General features: G+C 33.9%; 1 protein-coding gene across 2 annotated transcripts; it reads left to right on the plus strand.

The window, feature by feature from the left end:
* Nucleotides 1–598: 598 nt before the first annotated feature.
* Nucleotides 599–15,125, plus strand: LOC105798886 (sterol 3-beta-glucosyltransferase UGT80A2). Of its 2 annotated transcripts, XM_012629120.2 has the most exons (14): nt 599–1,073; nt 1,943–2,124; nt 3,604–3,843; nt 4,674–4,785; nt 5,102–5,272; nt 11,464–11,527; nt 11,703–11,760; nt 11,844–12,021; nt 12,255–12,385; nt 12,928–13,030; nt 13,117–13,193; nt 14,080–14,127; nt 14,282–14,431; nt 14,633–15,125. In XM_012629120.2, the coding sequence occupies exons 1-14, from the start codon at nt 878–880 to the stop codon at nt 14,798–14,800; spliced, it is 1,878 nt and encodes a 625-aa protein (XP_012484574.1). In that variant the 5' UTR covers nt 599–877; the 3' UTR covers nt 14,801–15,125. The 2 variants fall into 2 exon arrangements, with proteins under 2 accessions (XP_012484574.1, XP_012484584.1); XM_012629130.2 differs by lacking the exon at nt 599–1,073 and having other exon boundaries at nt 1,949–2,124; nt 3,621–3,843.
* The last annotated feature ends 1,355 nt before the right edge of the window (nt 15,126–16,480 follow it).

Consider the following 16,480-nt stretch of genomic DNA (forward strand, 5'->3'; position numbering starts at 1 on the left):
AAAAGACGATAATTAATGGTGTCTAGCTATCTAGATTTGACTGGTATAGGATTAGCTTTATTTTCAAATTTTGTTTATTTTGGTCAAGATGGGCTAGTTTAAGCCCGATTTATTTTCTTTCTCTAGTCCTTATTGTAGTGGCTATTAGCCCAATTTTCTTTTTTACATATGATATAAATCCAGTCAGAATTATTCAAAAAAAAACAATCTATCTATTTCTAAAAATATATAAATTAATGTTTTATTTAATTATATAATTTTTTTACATCATCTTTTTTATATAATATCATAGATAAGAGATAAAATAATACTGTTTAAACTCATGTCAAATAACAATTCATTCCGGTTAAAAAATAAAGATGCATGTGACATAAAAGTAGTATTTCTAAAAGGCTAAAGAAATGAGTATAAAGAATATTTTGTGCCGGATCTCATACTTTTCATTTATCTAAAAGCTCCTTTGTGCATTACAGTTACAGGAATAGAAAGTAAAGAGTGAAGGAACTCTACTTTTACGCACCAAAACTTAACAAAGGGGCGACATTACGAAATCTATTCGCCTCAGATACATGGTTTCCGAAGACATCAATTGACCAAAATACCCCTTCAAATAGACAGTTTACTTACGTGTCTTATTCTCAGGCAGCCCCGCAACCAAGTATTTACGTCTCAGACCCGTTCCCCACGCTTTCGATCCCAACGTGCTCACACCTCTCTCTTGAGGTCTCCATTTTTTTCCCGAGAATTATATTTAATATTCCTTTTATCCAATCGCTCATCAGATCACGGCCAACACTTGGTTCACCGAATTTGAATAGATCTGGAGAACGAACAGGGCGTTTGCCGCGTCGACCGAGGGAGCTCTCCGGAGCCGGTGATGGCGGCGTCGCCGGAGCATCGTGATGATTCCTCCTCCTTCTCTTCCGTAGAAATTCCGGTCAAAAAAGAGCTAGAAATATGCGTCGATGCTAAACAGATAGATAGTGGCGGAGACTCCCGGGCAGCCGCCAGTGGCGACAATTCCCGCGCCGGAGTTGATTTTGCATTGAATAACGGTGCTGCTGAGCCTTATAGTGCGTTGAGTTCCATTCATGATCTTCTCTTCGTTTTAGTAATCTAATTCGAAATTCGAGCGTTTACGATTTCTTTCTGGACATTTCTACGATTAGCTCGGTCAAGTTTGACTTAAATTTAGACCAGATTTGACTTCCTCCGTTTTGTTATTTCTTTTTAAGCTTTTAACTTTGATTGTTTGGGAATTGTAATTACATATTATCGTAGGTGAATATTCATATGTTGTCGTTAAAATTGATGGTGTAATTTGCTATTTATTGGGTACCACATTTCTTTATTAGCTGCAATACAATGGACTACTGGCTTACGCATCTAAAGGATTTAAAGTTTGAGAGTTTATTTTGGGTGCCTTTTGTGGGTTATAAGTTTAGACTTTGAAGCCTTTCTATTGGATATTGCTTTTCTGATGTAAATGATATAAATTTTGTATATAAAGAAAAAGACATCAAGGATATGAATGTAGCACAAATATCCATGCTATGTCCGTTGGGAGAGCAGTGAAAGGGAATGAAAGGAAAAGCAACTAGGAATGGTAGGAAGAAAAGTTATGCTTTCAGCATGTTGTGTGGTTTGATGGAAAGAAAATAGAACGTCAAATAGAATTTTCATTTTAATGAGTGGAAAGTTTTCATTTTTCCCCAACTGGTAAATCCTGCCTCCATTTGGATTAAACAGTACACAAAATGTAAGTTCTTATAGTTAGGATTAACAAAGAACTGTTGGGAAGAGTTTGCAATTCTGTCATGAGCCATAGTCCTATTTCTAAGCTTTCACCTGAATAATCTATATAACTAAGCTTAAATTTTATGATATGCTTTCTAATTGTTATGTACAAGCCTAAATTTCTTATATATTTTACTACATTCAGGCATTGTTCACCGAAGCTTTTCTGAAGTTGGAGCATTGCGTGTGGGCACTTCAAACATTGAAAAGTTGGATTCAAGCCAGCCTAAATTGGTAAAATCAAAAACTGAGGCACCAAGACATCGGAGCATACTTGCTGAAGATGCAGCACAGATTTTTGACAATAAGATGTCTGCCCAAAAGAAGGTACGAAGTTTTCTGAATGCTACATGTTTTCAGAGAATGATTGCTTGATGCTGGTTGATTTAATATTGTCTCAGTTAGATAATTCTATGTTAAGAACTTGTAAATACAAAGATGCATATAATTTCTTGGGGGTAGAATTGAAGAACTGACGGTTAAAGAGGAGTTTCAAAACCATCCATTGGTTAAGGATTTTGAAGCACTTTCATAGGTCCCTTTGGTGTAGTTGTTGTACTTGTACTTGTGACATGTGAATGTGCATGTGCTGCTGAATATGTTTGAAAGCTTTTGGAAAATTTTATTTCATACAGTCAGGGGGTGGATATGTTGAGGAGGTAATGAAAACAGCTGTCATTTACCAAAAAGAATTAGATACCTTGTTACACAAGAAGAGATAAAATGACCACCCTTTGGCCTTTGGTGGATCTGATCTATGTTTGAGGGGATTGGATAAGAGATGTAATGCAGAAAACTTAGAGAAATTGAAAATGATGTGGTGGAGTGGTCCTTGCATCTTATCATCTATGAAAAGTGGGCTGCATCTTTGAAGGAGAAAAAATGAATGTATATAGTAGGTTTTAAACTTAGTTGACTTTGCCAGGAGAAAAAGATGAGTTTACATGTAGGAGGTTTCAACTTTTAAACTTAGTTGATATCTTCAGTAGTTTGAAGGATTTGATTGTTCATGTTTATTGACTAGAATAAATGTTGTTTAATTATTTTTGGGTAATCTCCATCTACACCCTTTGTAGTTTGGACCTTTCTGACATAGCACCTTGTGCTTATATTTTTTTCTTATTTGTTTCCTTCAAATAGGCCATTGTGGTAATGTTCCATTCTTATAAAGTTAAAAGGAAAAAGCCTTAAGTGTGAATTTGGGGTATTTTGGTGATTTTACCAGATGAAATTAATGGTATAATTCTGTGTGGGAGTGGGAGCTTTATCATTGGGGGCTATTTGGAGGGGGAAAAAACACAAGGGTGCTTATGAGAAAGGTCCAATGAAAGGTAACTAGTATCCTGAATTTTTGTGAGTTTCCGTGTTATGTTGTTCATATAATTTTCTGAACCTGCATGTCCACATCTGTGCTTCTTACTTGAGGGGCTTTTATGAATTAGAATGTTATGAACACTTTAAAAATCATATAAATAAAATATTATAGAATGTTATGAGCACTTTAAAAATCATTAAAAATAAAATTTAATGTTCAGAACTGTTATTATATTTTATAAGAATTGTGCAAATTTGAAAAAGTTCATGACTGCAATGGCAGCTGCTTCATTCACAATTGTGATGACTGAAAAGTGATCGCTATTTAAATCCCTGGCTAGGATTATTAGCATTTAGCACAGGTACAGGCATACATTAATCTCTATCTAAATGGTTTAGCTTAATAATGGGTGGTTTCTTGAATGGTGTGAAAGCTTGATCTTTTCAGATTTGTGTAAGTGGTAATATTATTATATTTATAAATCTGTGCAGCTTCAATTGTTGAACAGAATAGCTACCGTGAAAGATGATGGGACTGTGGAGTTCGAAGTGCCAGTAGATGTTGATCCCAATGTTCTTGCTTGTGGATTAAGAGATGAACATATTGAAGTTGCTGAAGAAGAGTCACCTGAAGCAGATATTCAGTGTATTCCACCACTGCAAGTAGTGATACTTATAGTTGGCACACGTGGAGACGTGCAGCCATTTATTGCCATTGGCAAACGCCTCCAGGTTGAGATACCGTTTTATTATTTGGGCCTCTTTCCATTTTTGTTATTTTGTTAATGTGAATAAATTTTTCTGTTCATTTAAATTCATTAACTTTGTTGTAATCTCATGCGATTTCTGGTAGCATGCTTGTGCTTAGAAAAATGGAGCAATTTTCTTTTGAAACCAGTTAGTTGAAGACTGAATTATTACTCTTGTTTCCCCCCGCCGCCCGTCCGCTTCATTAAAAAAAAAATATTAATATAACCATGTAAATTATATTAAAATCAGATTCTCAGTATTTAAAGCTAAGCAAGGGAATGCTTCTTAGTCCTCACATTGACTAAGGTAAACGAGATAAAAGAAATATTTTAGTCAATAGAAGGCAGCTCTGGTATGAGCAATTTGCTTATAGTCTATTGACTCTTAAGTGTTGGATTTTGGTGATGATCATTTAGGGTAGCTTGTAATTGTTGAGGATCAAAGCATTGCTTGCCTTTACTAATCAATATTGCTGCGTACCAACTGGGGAGTGCTAGGCTTTGCTGAATTTCTTTTCTGCCACTGTCTTAATTCATTGCCCTGACTTAATTTTATTTTTTATTTTAAGAAATAAGATTAAGTTTTTGAAATCTTTTTTGGTGTATAAGTGCAAATCATGGTTTTATAAGCTGTACTGGTTTTTCATTTTGTTAGAATAGGTATGTGTTCTTTTTGAAACCCTGCATATTGGCAACTATATTCATACTGCTTTTTGCTCACTTGAAATGTATAAGAAATGTGGAAGCCTTAAGTTCAATCCTCTTTATTGCTTGTTTCAATTGTTACCACGAGAAATGATGTTTTGCATGCAGGAATATGGTCATCGTGTAAGATTGGCAACTCATTCAAATTTCAAAGAGTTTGTGCTAACTGCTGGGCTCGAGTTCTATCCATTAGGTGGAGATCCAAAAGTTCTTGCCGGTTGTACGTATCTAACTTATTATCTTATGTTTTTCTGGTGTAACCTTAATGGGATTCTATTAAGATTATTTTTAGTCGGTTCCTAATTCAAATTAGGGACTTGAATAGCATTTAAAATTACCTAATTGATAGATATTCTTGATGCATATGTGCAGCACTGAGCCCTTTTTATTTTGAATTGCTTACCACGCAACTTCAGTTAGAGTATATAGGTGTTAAGTTGAAGACTATCCACTATGCCCAAAGTAATATGTGACCTAATTATTTCCAGCAGGGTTTTTTTACGATTTCCTTTCACTTGACCTTTTCCCCTGAGCAGATATGGTTAAAAATAAGGGCTTTTTGCCATCAAACCCTTCTGAGATTCCTATTCAGCGAAATCAAATGAAGGAAATTATCTACTCTCTACTTCCTGCTTGCAAAGAACCTGATCCTGATTCTGGTATTCCTTTTAAGGCAGATGCAATCATTGCAAATCCTCCAGCATACGGTTAGATTTCTTTTCTTTTCATGCTTTAATGTGTCCCAATATACAGCTGTATGGATGTAAATACACGCTTAAGTATGCATTTATGAGTCTGTATAATGGAAATATACATGTCTAAGATTATGGTGTTTTGCTTTAAAGTTAAACTTATTATAGATATTTGATTTTGCACTCATTTCTCATGTATAGAATAAGGAACTCCAGCGATATTGAAGAAAAAATATTAGATTTACTCTTTTAGCACTCTTCTTTAGTTTCTTACACATTAGAGTTTGATGTAGTGAAAGTTTATGACTAAATCATAACTATAATGTGGAACAATTGGTGATAATAGAGAGAAAAAGGCTGAGAGAATGCTTTTTGCATTTTATTTCTTGGTTTTCTGCATCAGCTACACAGGGAAGAAAAAAAATCTGGAAAAAGAATCACTAATTAGCCTAATTACAAGATTTTCGTTAATCTTCTACCTTAAATTCAGAAACATAGTTCCTATTTATTTCCAGATTTTATGGGATTTCGTTTTTTGGAATTTGGGATCCCCTATCATCCATAATAACAGCACCCCCTCAAGCTGGCCGTAGATTTAAAACAAGACAAGCTTGTGACTGAGAACCTCTGATGTGTTTTCCAGAAGCACTTTTGTTAAGATATCAACAACCAAGTTAATGTAGGAACATAGAGTAATTTGACCCTACCTTTTTCTGTTTTCTCCTTTATAAAATAATGATCGATCTCTACGTGCTTGATCCTGTCATGATGTACATTATTGTTTGCAACCTTGATGGATGATTGATTGGCACAGAGCATTTTCATAGGACTGTTGGTTTCAACCTTTAATTCCTTTAGTACCCTTTCAAGCCATAATCCTTCACATATTCCATGTGGCATCGATGTAATTTCTGCCTCAGCGCTACTTTTAGATACTACAACCTGTTTTTTGCTTCACCCAGTGACAAGATTCCCTCAACTAAAGTACAAGATTTAGAAGTTGATTGTTTATCTTTTTTTTTTTTTTGAGCCTGCCCCTCTTGAAGTAGAGGCCCCTTTTAAGACTTTCTAGGAGTTATCTTGATGTATCTTAAAATTCTATAGATTGCTTCCATGTGTTCTTGTAGATCATTCATGATTTGGTATAGCACCAACTAAGAAAGCAATATCAAGTCTAGTGCATAACAAATATATCAATTTCCCAACAAGCCTCTGATATTTTCCTTTGTCAACTGGATACTTCCGTTAGACCCCAATATTTGACTTGTATGCATTGAAGCACTTGCATGTTTACATTCGAGCATTCTAGTTTCTTTTAACAAATCAAGTACATACTTTCTTTGAGAGGAAAAATAGATTTCATTCCTTGAATGTGCCACTTCCATCTCTAGGAAATACATAAGTTGTCCAAGGTTCTTGACTTGGAATTCTTTTGTCATTAACTCTTTTAGACTATTCATCTCCATGATATCATTCCATGTTAAGATTATATCTGAATACACAAGACGATTGAGAGTTTTATTGTCTCATGTATGTTTGATGAATAAAGTATGATATGCTTGACTTTGGAAGTATCCTTTTTGGTTTGGAGAATACTTGACAAAAGTACACTTGATGGCTCTAGGATCTAGTTTACCCCATTGATGTTTGTGAATATGGATAGAAGCTATGCACCCAAATATCTTGAAAGGAATGGTTGACATAAGGAATGTATTTGGAAAAGATTTAAGCAACACCTGGAAATGAGCTTGAAATTTTAGAGTTTTAAAGGGCATTCTATTGATTAGACATATGGATGTGAGAATGGTTTCCCCCTAAAAACTGTTGGTGCATGAGATAATAACATGAGGGCCCTTGCAATCTCAAGCAAGTGCTTATTTTTCCTCTCATTATAGTCATTTTGTTGGGGTGTGTCTATGCATGGGCCTTGGTGGAGACTTTACCTTCATTTGTTAGATAATACCTTGGGTTGGTTTTGAGGTATTCCTTAGCATTGTCAGTTCTTAGGACTTGTAGCTTTGTTTGAAAATTTTGAAAATTTGTCCTACCTCAGGTTTTGGTTTACTAGGAATACCCATGTAGCTCTAGTTTGATTGTCTAAAAAGGAAACAAATCAATGGGAGCAAGTAATAGTTCTTACCCTAGGTGGTCCCCACACATCATTATGGATTATCGAGAAAGGTTTAGATGGCTTATATGACTGACTAGGATAGATAGAGTTGACAAATCTCATTGAAATGCACGTGGTATTTTATTCATAAAGAAAGAAGGAAATATCTTCTCAAAGTACACAAAATTTGGATGTCCTAGTCTATATCTCCATCTCATAACAAGATTATTGTATGAGGGATTGACCCATAAGACACTTGGGCATGGTTGGCTTTATCCTTCTATCAAATCTTTGGAGAAGATACAGATTGAAGCACAATTCAACATTGCCAGTTGTCCTTCCCGAGTTCAAATCTTGAATCTCACACAAGTTTTGAGAAAAGAAGAGTAACAATTTCTTTTTTCTTCTAAATTTGCTTATGGACAAAATATTACAATCTAGATTTGGAACAAAAAGGACCAAATTGTGGGTTAGGACCTAAAATTTAACAAAACCTGTTGGAACTACATTGTGAGAGATCAATATGTTATCCTTATTGTTAGATTCTCATAACATGGGTTTAAAGATTCAAATTAGGTCTTATCACTTGTTATATAGTCAATTGTTCCCAAATCAACAATCTAATCCCTTAATTTCCCTTTCTGGAATTGAAGTCATACAAATCATTACTATTATGAGCCAACGATGTGATTCTAGATGCAAAGGAAGGAGCAGGGGTTGAAAATTGAGCCTAATTGATGTACTTTTGGAGTATTCCATCTGTTCTTTGCTGAATGCCAAGGACTCAACTGTTGGAGAGTTCCCTATGGGTACCTCTATTATCTTTGTTGTTATTGTGGCATGATGGCTTCTAACCCACATATTTCCTATGATTTTTTCAACAATTGTCTTATGGCTTGTTTGTTTGCTTGCAATGATGACACCATGGTGATAGGCTGAGTATCATGGGATGCTAAGGCAGAGGCTTTTGCCAATTTGTTAGATGTGTTCTCCCGTCATGACTTTCACCTTGCTCTCTTCTCCGTGAACTTCTGAAAATACTTCATGAATACTTGGTAGTAGTTTCTGTCCCATGATCCTCCCTTAGATATCATCTAAGTTCTTGTTGAGCCCAACTAGGCACATATAAATCTATTTTCTTCCCACAATCTTCTTGCATTATAATTCACCATCCAGGTAACTCCATTCAATTTCCTCATAAATATGAATTTGTTACTAGTATTTATAGTATTGAAGTATTTGGTCATTGACATTTCTCCTTGTTTGAAGTCGTGAAGGAGATTTTAAGACTTCAAACAAAACTGACTTATTTTCATTATTGGGACTAATTTCTTTAACTACATCCCTAATGTCTTTGGCAGTTTCATAAGAAGAAAATTTTCACCAATTTCATTGTTCATGGAATTAATCAACCTTGACATCATTGTATTATTTAGACTAAGCTTCAAAAATAGTCACTAACTATTAGCGTGTTTTTATTTTGATCATTTAGGTTTAAAAATTATTATTTTAGTCACTAATGTTATCGAAATTTAATATTTTGATCTCTCCATTAAATCACCAATGGTGACCTTTTCTTATTTGTATAATACCAAATTTAGCTCTGTAATGTTTACAGATTCTATTAAATTAGCTCTAACTCTAAAAATTCAACAAATCTAGTCCTCAACTTTACTTATTCTGTCAATTTAGTTTTGATTATTAAAGGTTTAAAAAACTTCAAAAATAAAAAATTATTTGAAAGTTCATTTTTCGATAAAATGCATAAGATTTTATAAAATTACATATAAACTATTTATATCATTTCCTTATATGAAATTTATTTATTAAAGTAATAATTTTATAAATAAAATGATAAACTTATAAATAAAACAATTTTAGAGGGAAAAACCATGAAGAAGACTTATGCGGATTCAACTTTTCTCTTTTTTCAATATTAATGACCACCATGTTCAGGTTAGGTCTAAAACTTCAGCCTGAGGTCTAAAAGGGTGAGAATCAATGTCTTTAAGTTGTTGTTTGGAACGGGTTTGTTGTTTTTGAGGTTGTATTTGAGGATGGGCATGATTAAGGATATATAGGTGAGGATGAGGTCTTGGAGACCTAGTAGGTGGAAGGCTACGCTGGTAGCTCCACAACCTATTCCTAGTTCATGGCACAACGATGATGTGAAATCGAGAAGTTTCAAAGTAAAGATTATTGGCCCCCGTGGTTGTGGGCAAAGGCAGGTCTAGTGCTCGGCAAATTTGATGAGGACTAAGGAATAAGGCCAGGTGTATAGTACAATTTATTATTTACAAAATAAACTAAAATAAAAAGGAAAAAGTTTGAATCTAGTGTAAGTCTTGTTTGTGGGTTTTTAAAAAAAAATAATATTTTACTTATAAAATTATTATTTTAATAAATAAATTTCATGTTAGAAAAAGAAAAGAAAAATCAATATTCATTTATTGATAATTTTGTATGTATTTTTATAAAACTTATGTTTCTCGAAAATGATTTTTATTTTTAAAGTTTTTAATTTTTAATTTTAAAATTTTAAGAAGTAAGACTAAATTGATAAAATGTGTAAAGTTGAGGGCTAAATTTATTGAATTTTTAGAATTGGAACTAAATTGGTAGAATCAGTAAACATTGAAGGGTTAAATTTGTTATTATCCCAATAAAAGGAGAACACCGTTAGTGTTTTAATGGAGTGATCAAAATTTAAAGCTTTAGTGATTAAAATAAAAATGTTTAAACCAAAATAGAAACATGCTAATAGTTGGGTGACTATTTTTATAGTTTACCCTATCATTTAAAGTCTTCCATGCCATAAATCAGCGATCAAACCTATGAGGAGAATAGCTGCTTTGGTGATAAAATCGTCCGTTCCTATGCTGCAAGTAAACATCACCACTGATTGGCTCTAGGTTTGTGGCGGGTGATAAGCTCTAAGTTCCTTTTGGATCCTCTATTGGTGTTTTGTTGACAGGATCTTGGCTGGATGTGACTTTGGAATAAGTGGGCGAGCTTCTCCTTTCGGTTGCCATGAGAACTTACTAGATAAGAGGAATTTACGGGAAAAAAAAAGAGGGATTTGGCTTTAGAAAAAAAAAAAAGCTTTGATACCATGATGTAATTGTGAAAAAAAGGCTGAGAGAATGTTATCCGTATTTTATTTCTTTATTAATTGCATAAGCTACACAGCCTTATTTATAGTACAGAGAGGAAGAAAAAATCTGGAAACAAGAACCACTAGTTAGTTAATTACCAAAATGTCCTTGATCTTCTACCTTAAAATCAGAAACACAATTTCGTGATTTATTGGGATCTGATTTATGACATTTGCGAATCCCCTAGCATCCATAATAACAACAATGCTGTTCAGGTAAAGAATATGCTGCAAAGGGCTAAATCATAGCTATGGTGTTTCATGAATTACTGGTAGTGCTTACATAGCAGTTATCCTTACTCTATGTGGTAGTGCTTACAGAGCAGTTATCCTTACTCTATTTCAAACTCTAAAAGGCTAGAATGTACAGAAGTTCCTATTAGAATCTTTGTCCAGTGATCTTGCTGGTGACTTAACTTTGCATGTATATGTTAATACTTTTTACTTCCTCTCTTCCATGTTTGTTGGAATGAGTAATTATGAGATAAGAGTCAATCTTGGGCCTTGTTGAATGATTTGGATAATTTGTAGCATTTGCTAGGTTTTATATCAAAAAGTTTTGATTTGAATTTCATCTCTATAAATTTATTCATAAAGGGATGATGATTTGTATCCAAATCCAGTATAAGAAAAGTGGCCTTGACACGGTGATGAATGTCACTGTAGTCCTCTACCGGCTCAAAAACATACAAGGGTGGGGGGTTGCTTCTCCTTTTATATTTATTGCTTTAGCAAGATAAATGGTGGTTTGAACTTTAATGCTGAATTTGTTTATTTATTTATTTGTTTATTTGCATTTGAGAGACTAGTTTGATGGGAAAATGTCTTGTAATTTCTCTTACTATCAACTATAATTTTATTGTTTTCAAAATAGAGGTATCTTATTCATGTTTGTATTTACCGGTTCAATATTCTGATAGAAACTTTGGCAATTATCTTTAGGGCATACCCATGTGGCAGAAGCACTAAAAGTACCAGTTCATATATTTTTCACTATGCCATGGACGTAAGTCTTGTTTGCGTAGTGTTATCTATAGCTGAGTTGGATGTTGCTTTAACATCTCAAAATCTAGCAGTTTACAAGCTTGTCATTTCTTGTTTTGCATCAGTCTGTTGTTCTATTACATGGTTTAATGGGCACTCTCAGACTGCTTTGCACAATCCATTATTGTTTCCTCCAGGCCAACTAGTGAATTTCCGCATCCTTTGTCCCGTGTGAAGCAACCCGCTGGATATCGAGTGAGCTCTGTGAAGTTTATTCATATATCTTTTTATGTATTTTTATTATACTTTCTCATCTTGTTTGTTTTTGTTTGCTGCAGCTTTCATATCAGATTGTTGACTCAATGATTTGGCTTGGGATACGGGACATGATCAATGATGTTAGAAAGAAAAAGCTGAAGCTACGACCAGTCACGTATTTGAGTGGTTCCCAAGGCTCTGATTCCGATGTGCCACATGGATATATTTGGAGTCCACACCTTGTTCCTAAACCAAAAGGTGGTTGGCTTAGAATCTAGTTGCAGAGTCTAGAACTTAAAAAGATATAACTGTGGGCTTTCATTTACACTTGGAGTTATGAATATGTAGATGTTGTAGTTTCAGTTCATATTCTCGCTAGCTTTGTAATAAAGCATGAGAATATTTCTTTAAATAAAATAATAAAATGTATAATGACTTAACATGGAAAGGATTTCTCAAATGGAAGGATAACAAATATTTTTCTCCTTCAGATTGGGGACCTAAGATTGACGTGGTAGGATTTTGCTTTCTTGATCTTGCAACAAATTATGAACCCCCAGAATCACTTGTAAAGTGGCTTGAAGCTGGTCCTGAGCCTATTTATATTGGATTTGGTAGCCTTGTGAGTTTGTTTTCTTTTCTCATCATTATTACTATATCTTTCTTTTGCTTCTTAGTTTATTTTCTTATGTCAAGTCGTCATTGCTTGTTAATCCCCTCTAAGTATCAGATATCTCTAGCAGTATTTATGTGAGAATTTTAACTTTTTTCTTTGCATTCTCAAATTATTTTAGCCGTATAGCAACAATGGTTCGAGTCAAATGCTGGTTTTCCTGTTCTGTCGATGCTCTGAGAGAATATAACTGTTCCCATTCTGTTAAGCATAGGATTTACTAATGACTTCTTTTCATGCAAATTTTGTATTTGTGTTGCTAATATAAAGCCAAGCCTAATGAATGCAATAATAATGCACTTTTTTATCTTTCTCATTAGGGCAGAGATTCATTACATTGACCAGGAAAGTAGACTGGTTTGAACCTTAATATAGTGTGTGAATGCAAAGTTAAGTTGCTATGAGATATTGTTCTCACTTGTCATGATATAGCTGCTTTTTATTTTCATGAAAATATTTGTCCTTTTGAACTAGCTCTTCTATCATTTCAGCCTGTTCAAGAACCTGAAAGAATGACCCAAATAATCGTGGATGCATTGGAGCAAACAGGACAGAGAGGTATCATTAATAAAGGCTGGGGTGGCCTTGGGAATTGTAAGTTCCTTTTCTTCTACTTTTGGATCTTTAAATGTTTCTTGTCAACCTAACATATTTTCTTAGTTGTTTTTCATTTATTTTAGTGGCAGAACCCAAGGACTTTGTGTACTTATTGGACAATGTCCCTCATGATTGGCTATTCTTGCGATGCAAGGCTGTGGTGAGTCGATAAATTACAGGGTAGCATGTCTCTAAGGATTGTTTCCTGTTATATCTTTGTAGCTTCTTTATACATAAACCGCAGGTCTACAATGTATGGGTTATAACTCCTGGCCTGACCTCTTTTCACTGGGATGGGCTTGGAATGCTGGGTCAATAACTTGGACACAGCTTATCTAGGTCTTACAAGTTCCACATTTAAGGTTTCAGATTTGCAAATCCCTTTCCCCTCCTTCTAGTCTAGAAGAAAAGAGGGGGAAATTTTACTAAATAGTTTGACTTAATTATCTCTTTGGCTCTGCTTGGAATGACATTGGTTGTCATTACTTTTGGAAGAACACTCATCTTTTATGGTGTCATTCTTTGATGGGATGGTTACTCTATTGGCAAGGAGTTCCCTATGTTTTATCGTAAGCAATTATGGACTTTAGATGATCCAACTTTTTTTATTGTTGGAAGAAACAGATGCAAAAATGTGTTGTCAATACTTAACATTTTGACATCATGATCTGTTATGTGGTCTTTGTTTAAAAAAGGTGGAAAAAAGAAAAAGGTGAAACATGACATCTCGGAAATCAAAATATGCATGTCTAAGGTATGTGATTGCTCGATTCTGTGATGGTATGCCAAAGAAGTTTGGCATATATGGCTAGGTGAAGTTGGGAAAATGATTAAAGGAGAAGCAAAGTATGCTATTAACACAATATAATAAACGAAGTTGCAGAATAGGCATGTATCTGGCAATATAACATGCTTGTGAGATACAAGGATGTGCAAGTTCTTAATCATGCCAATTAACTTTCGAATTTTCATCTTTCCTTGCCTCCTCAGAATAGTTTCTCTTGAATGTTCATGGCCTAACAAATATTTGTTTGACTTGCTTTCAGGTTCATCATGGAGGTGCTGGAACAACTGCTGCTGGTCTTAAAGCTGCGGTAAGGACAAATATTTTGATCCTTGTGGTTATTTATGTGCTTGTAGTTCTGTGACTAAGTGCTTACATTGTTTTGCCTGCAAAAAATTTGGTGCCTTTGGTTTCATTTCATGTCCATCTGCCTTCTGTTCCACACATTTTGTCCTAAATTTTAGTGCCCGACTACCATTGTACCGTTCTTTGGTGATCAACCTTTCTGGGGAGAGCGGGTGCATGCCAGAGGAGTGGGACCTCCACCCATCCCAGTTGACGAATTCTCACTTCCCAAGTTGGTTGGTGCAATAAAATTCATGCTAGATCCAAAGGTAATTATGAATTTGAGATGCCAGACTTAGTTCGGTTTATATTCGCTTTGGCATTTTATGGTTAACAGGCTTGCTGAGATGTGGATTTATCATCTTGTTCCTTTATGATGATCTTAAGGAATATATATATGGAAGTTGGCCAAACTTGTAGTGTGATGATTTATTGAGGATATTGAAAACTTTCGCAATGAAATATGTCAGGTGAAGGAGAGGGCCAATGAACTTGCCAAGGCGATGGAGAATGAGGATGGGGTGACTGGAGCAGTAAAAGCATTTCTTAAGCATCTTCATCACAAGAAGCCGGAGCGCGAGCCATCACCGGTGCAATCCAGTCTATTCTCCATCAGTAGATGTTTCAGATGTTCATGAATCTTGTATGTATGCTTGTGTATTCCTCGTTGTGCGTGTCATGCAGTGTCCTTGGTGTTTTATTTCCTAATCTGAAACCCAACGTTCATGAATCCGTCCCTCTTTTCATGTCCCCATCCCAGCTGCAATTGTTTTAACCGTCGAGACACGTTTTAGTGTGAAACACAAAATTTCATTCGTCTCCAAGGTTGAAGGCCCATTGTTTTTAGTCTTTGAGCTACAGTCTATGTAGGTTTGAGGCTTCCATTCGTCTTTTAAAAACATGACGCCATTCCTGTTTTGTATGCTTGAAATAAATGAGTATTACTCAAAATTGTGATATTTATTTCGAATTTGTTATGAGGTAATTATTTATAAAAGTACAGTCCCTTATAAGTTGACTTAATATTTAAAACTATCTAAAGTTCCTTTTTAACTCATAAATAAGATTAAGATTATAATGCACTTTAGCGTATTCAAATTTATATATACCTATATTAGTAATAACACTTATGTTAATTAAGTTAAGACTCAATCAGGATAATATTATCTTTTCTTTTCCGTTTCTTTTTCAACATATATTTCATATTTAATAACTTTTAGTAATATTTCATAATTTTTAATTTTTATTAAAGTAATATGTTATAATATGTTGATATGATCAGGTTGTTTATTGATAAATATTTTCTTTATGAAATCATTGAAATGATTAAATATTGATTTATTTTAATAAATTTATCGATTTTATTGACCGAACTTTGATACAAATTTCATAACCCCACAAAGCAACTAGCATAGTAATGAAAATATTTTCTAAAATGATCATAGTAAATTACTGTCACAAGCAGTAATATGTGAGTCATTTTTCTAATTTGAAACACTCTTTTAACCTTAGTTCTTAAATTTTAATTCACTTCACCACTTTAAACAAAGAGATGAACCAAGAATTTGATCGAAATATGACATTTGGGTTGGAACATTCTCGCGATCTCTTCCACTATCTCTAAATATGATTTTTTGTATTAAATATATATAAACGAAAATATGGAAGAAAATAATACTAAAATGATCACATAGGACAAAAATATCGTAACCATATAAAATAAAAATAGAAATGCATTTAATCAACTAAAAACAATGCAATTAATTAATAAGATAATATTAGTCTCATATGCAATTCAAAAATTAGAATATTTTACATGAATAGTGCTATACTTTTAGTTCATTACACATTCACATGTATGCTATTACTTTCATGATTTTGATTCACTTTTAAAATGCCAATACATATAATCTATTATTACTAAACTAAAGTCAAAATACGACAAAAAGTTAAGTGAATATACTCGAAATCATATCAGTTCCTTCAATTAGCAATTCCCTCACTCGCATCTTTTGTTCAGTTGGGATAGTGAAGAAAATAAGCACGTTGATTGGATTAGTAAAAATCTTGTTGAAGTAAATTTTTTTTTTTTTTTTTGCTTTGGATAGTTTGGTTATTTTCATCAGCTCATCTCAAAGCTGCATAAACTTTTGAATAATTAAGTGCTTTGTCCTTAAACTTTTTGTCAATTCTTTCGTAGTTTTAGAATTTTTGATTCCAACACCTGAGCAATTTTTGAAAAATCAGTCCCATCATTAATGCAAGCCTATCTTATTCTTTCCAACTTTTTCAGCCATTCTAATTTGGCCTCTATTAAG

Source organism: Gossypium raimondii, chromosome 7 (genome assembly GCF_025698545.1).
Source record: "Gossypium raimondii isolate GPD5lz chromosome 7, ASM2569854v1, whole genome shotgun sequence".
NCBI classification, from domain to species: domain Eukaryota; kingdom Viridiplantae; phylum Streptophyta; class Magnoliopsida; order Malvales; family Malvaceae; genus Gossypium; species Gossypium raimondii.

Coding starts and splice junctions, on each gene's coding strand:
- LOC105798886 (XM_012629120.2), top strand. CDS start 878: ATGGCGGCGTCGCCGGAGCATCGTGATGATTCCTCCTCCTTCTCTTCC. Junction 1,074..1,942: donor CGGTGCTGCTGAGCCTTATA/GTGCGTTGAGTT, acceptor TACTACATTCAG/GCATTGTTCACCGAAGCTTT. Junction 3,844..4,673: donor CCATTGGCAAACGCCTCCAG/GTTGAGATACCG, acceptor TTTTGCATGCAG/GAATATGGTCATCGTGTAAG.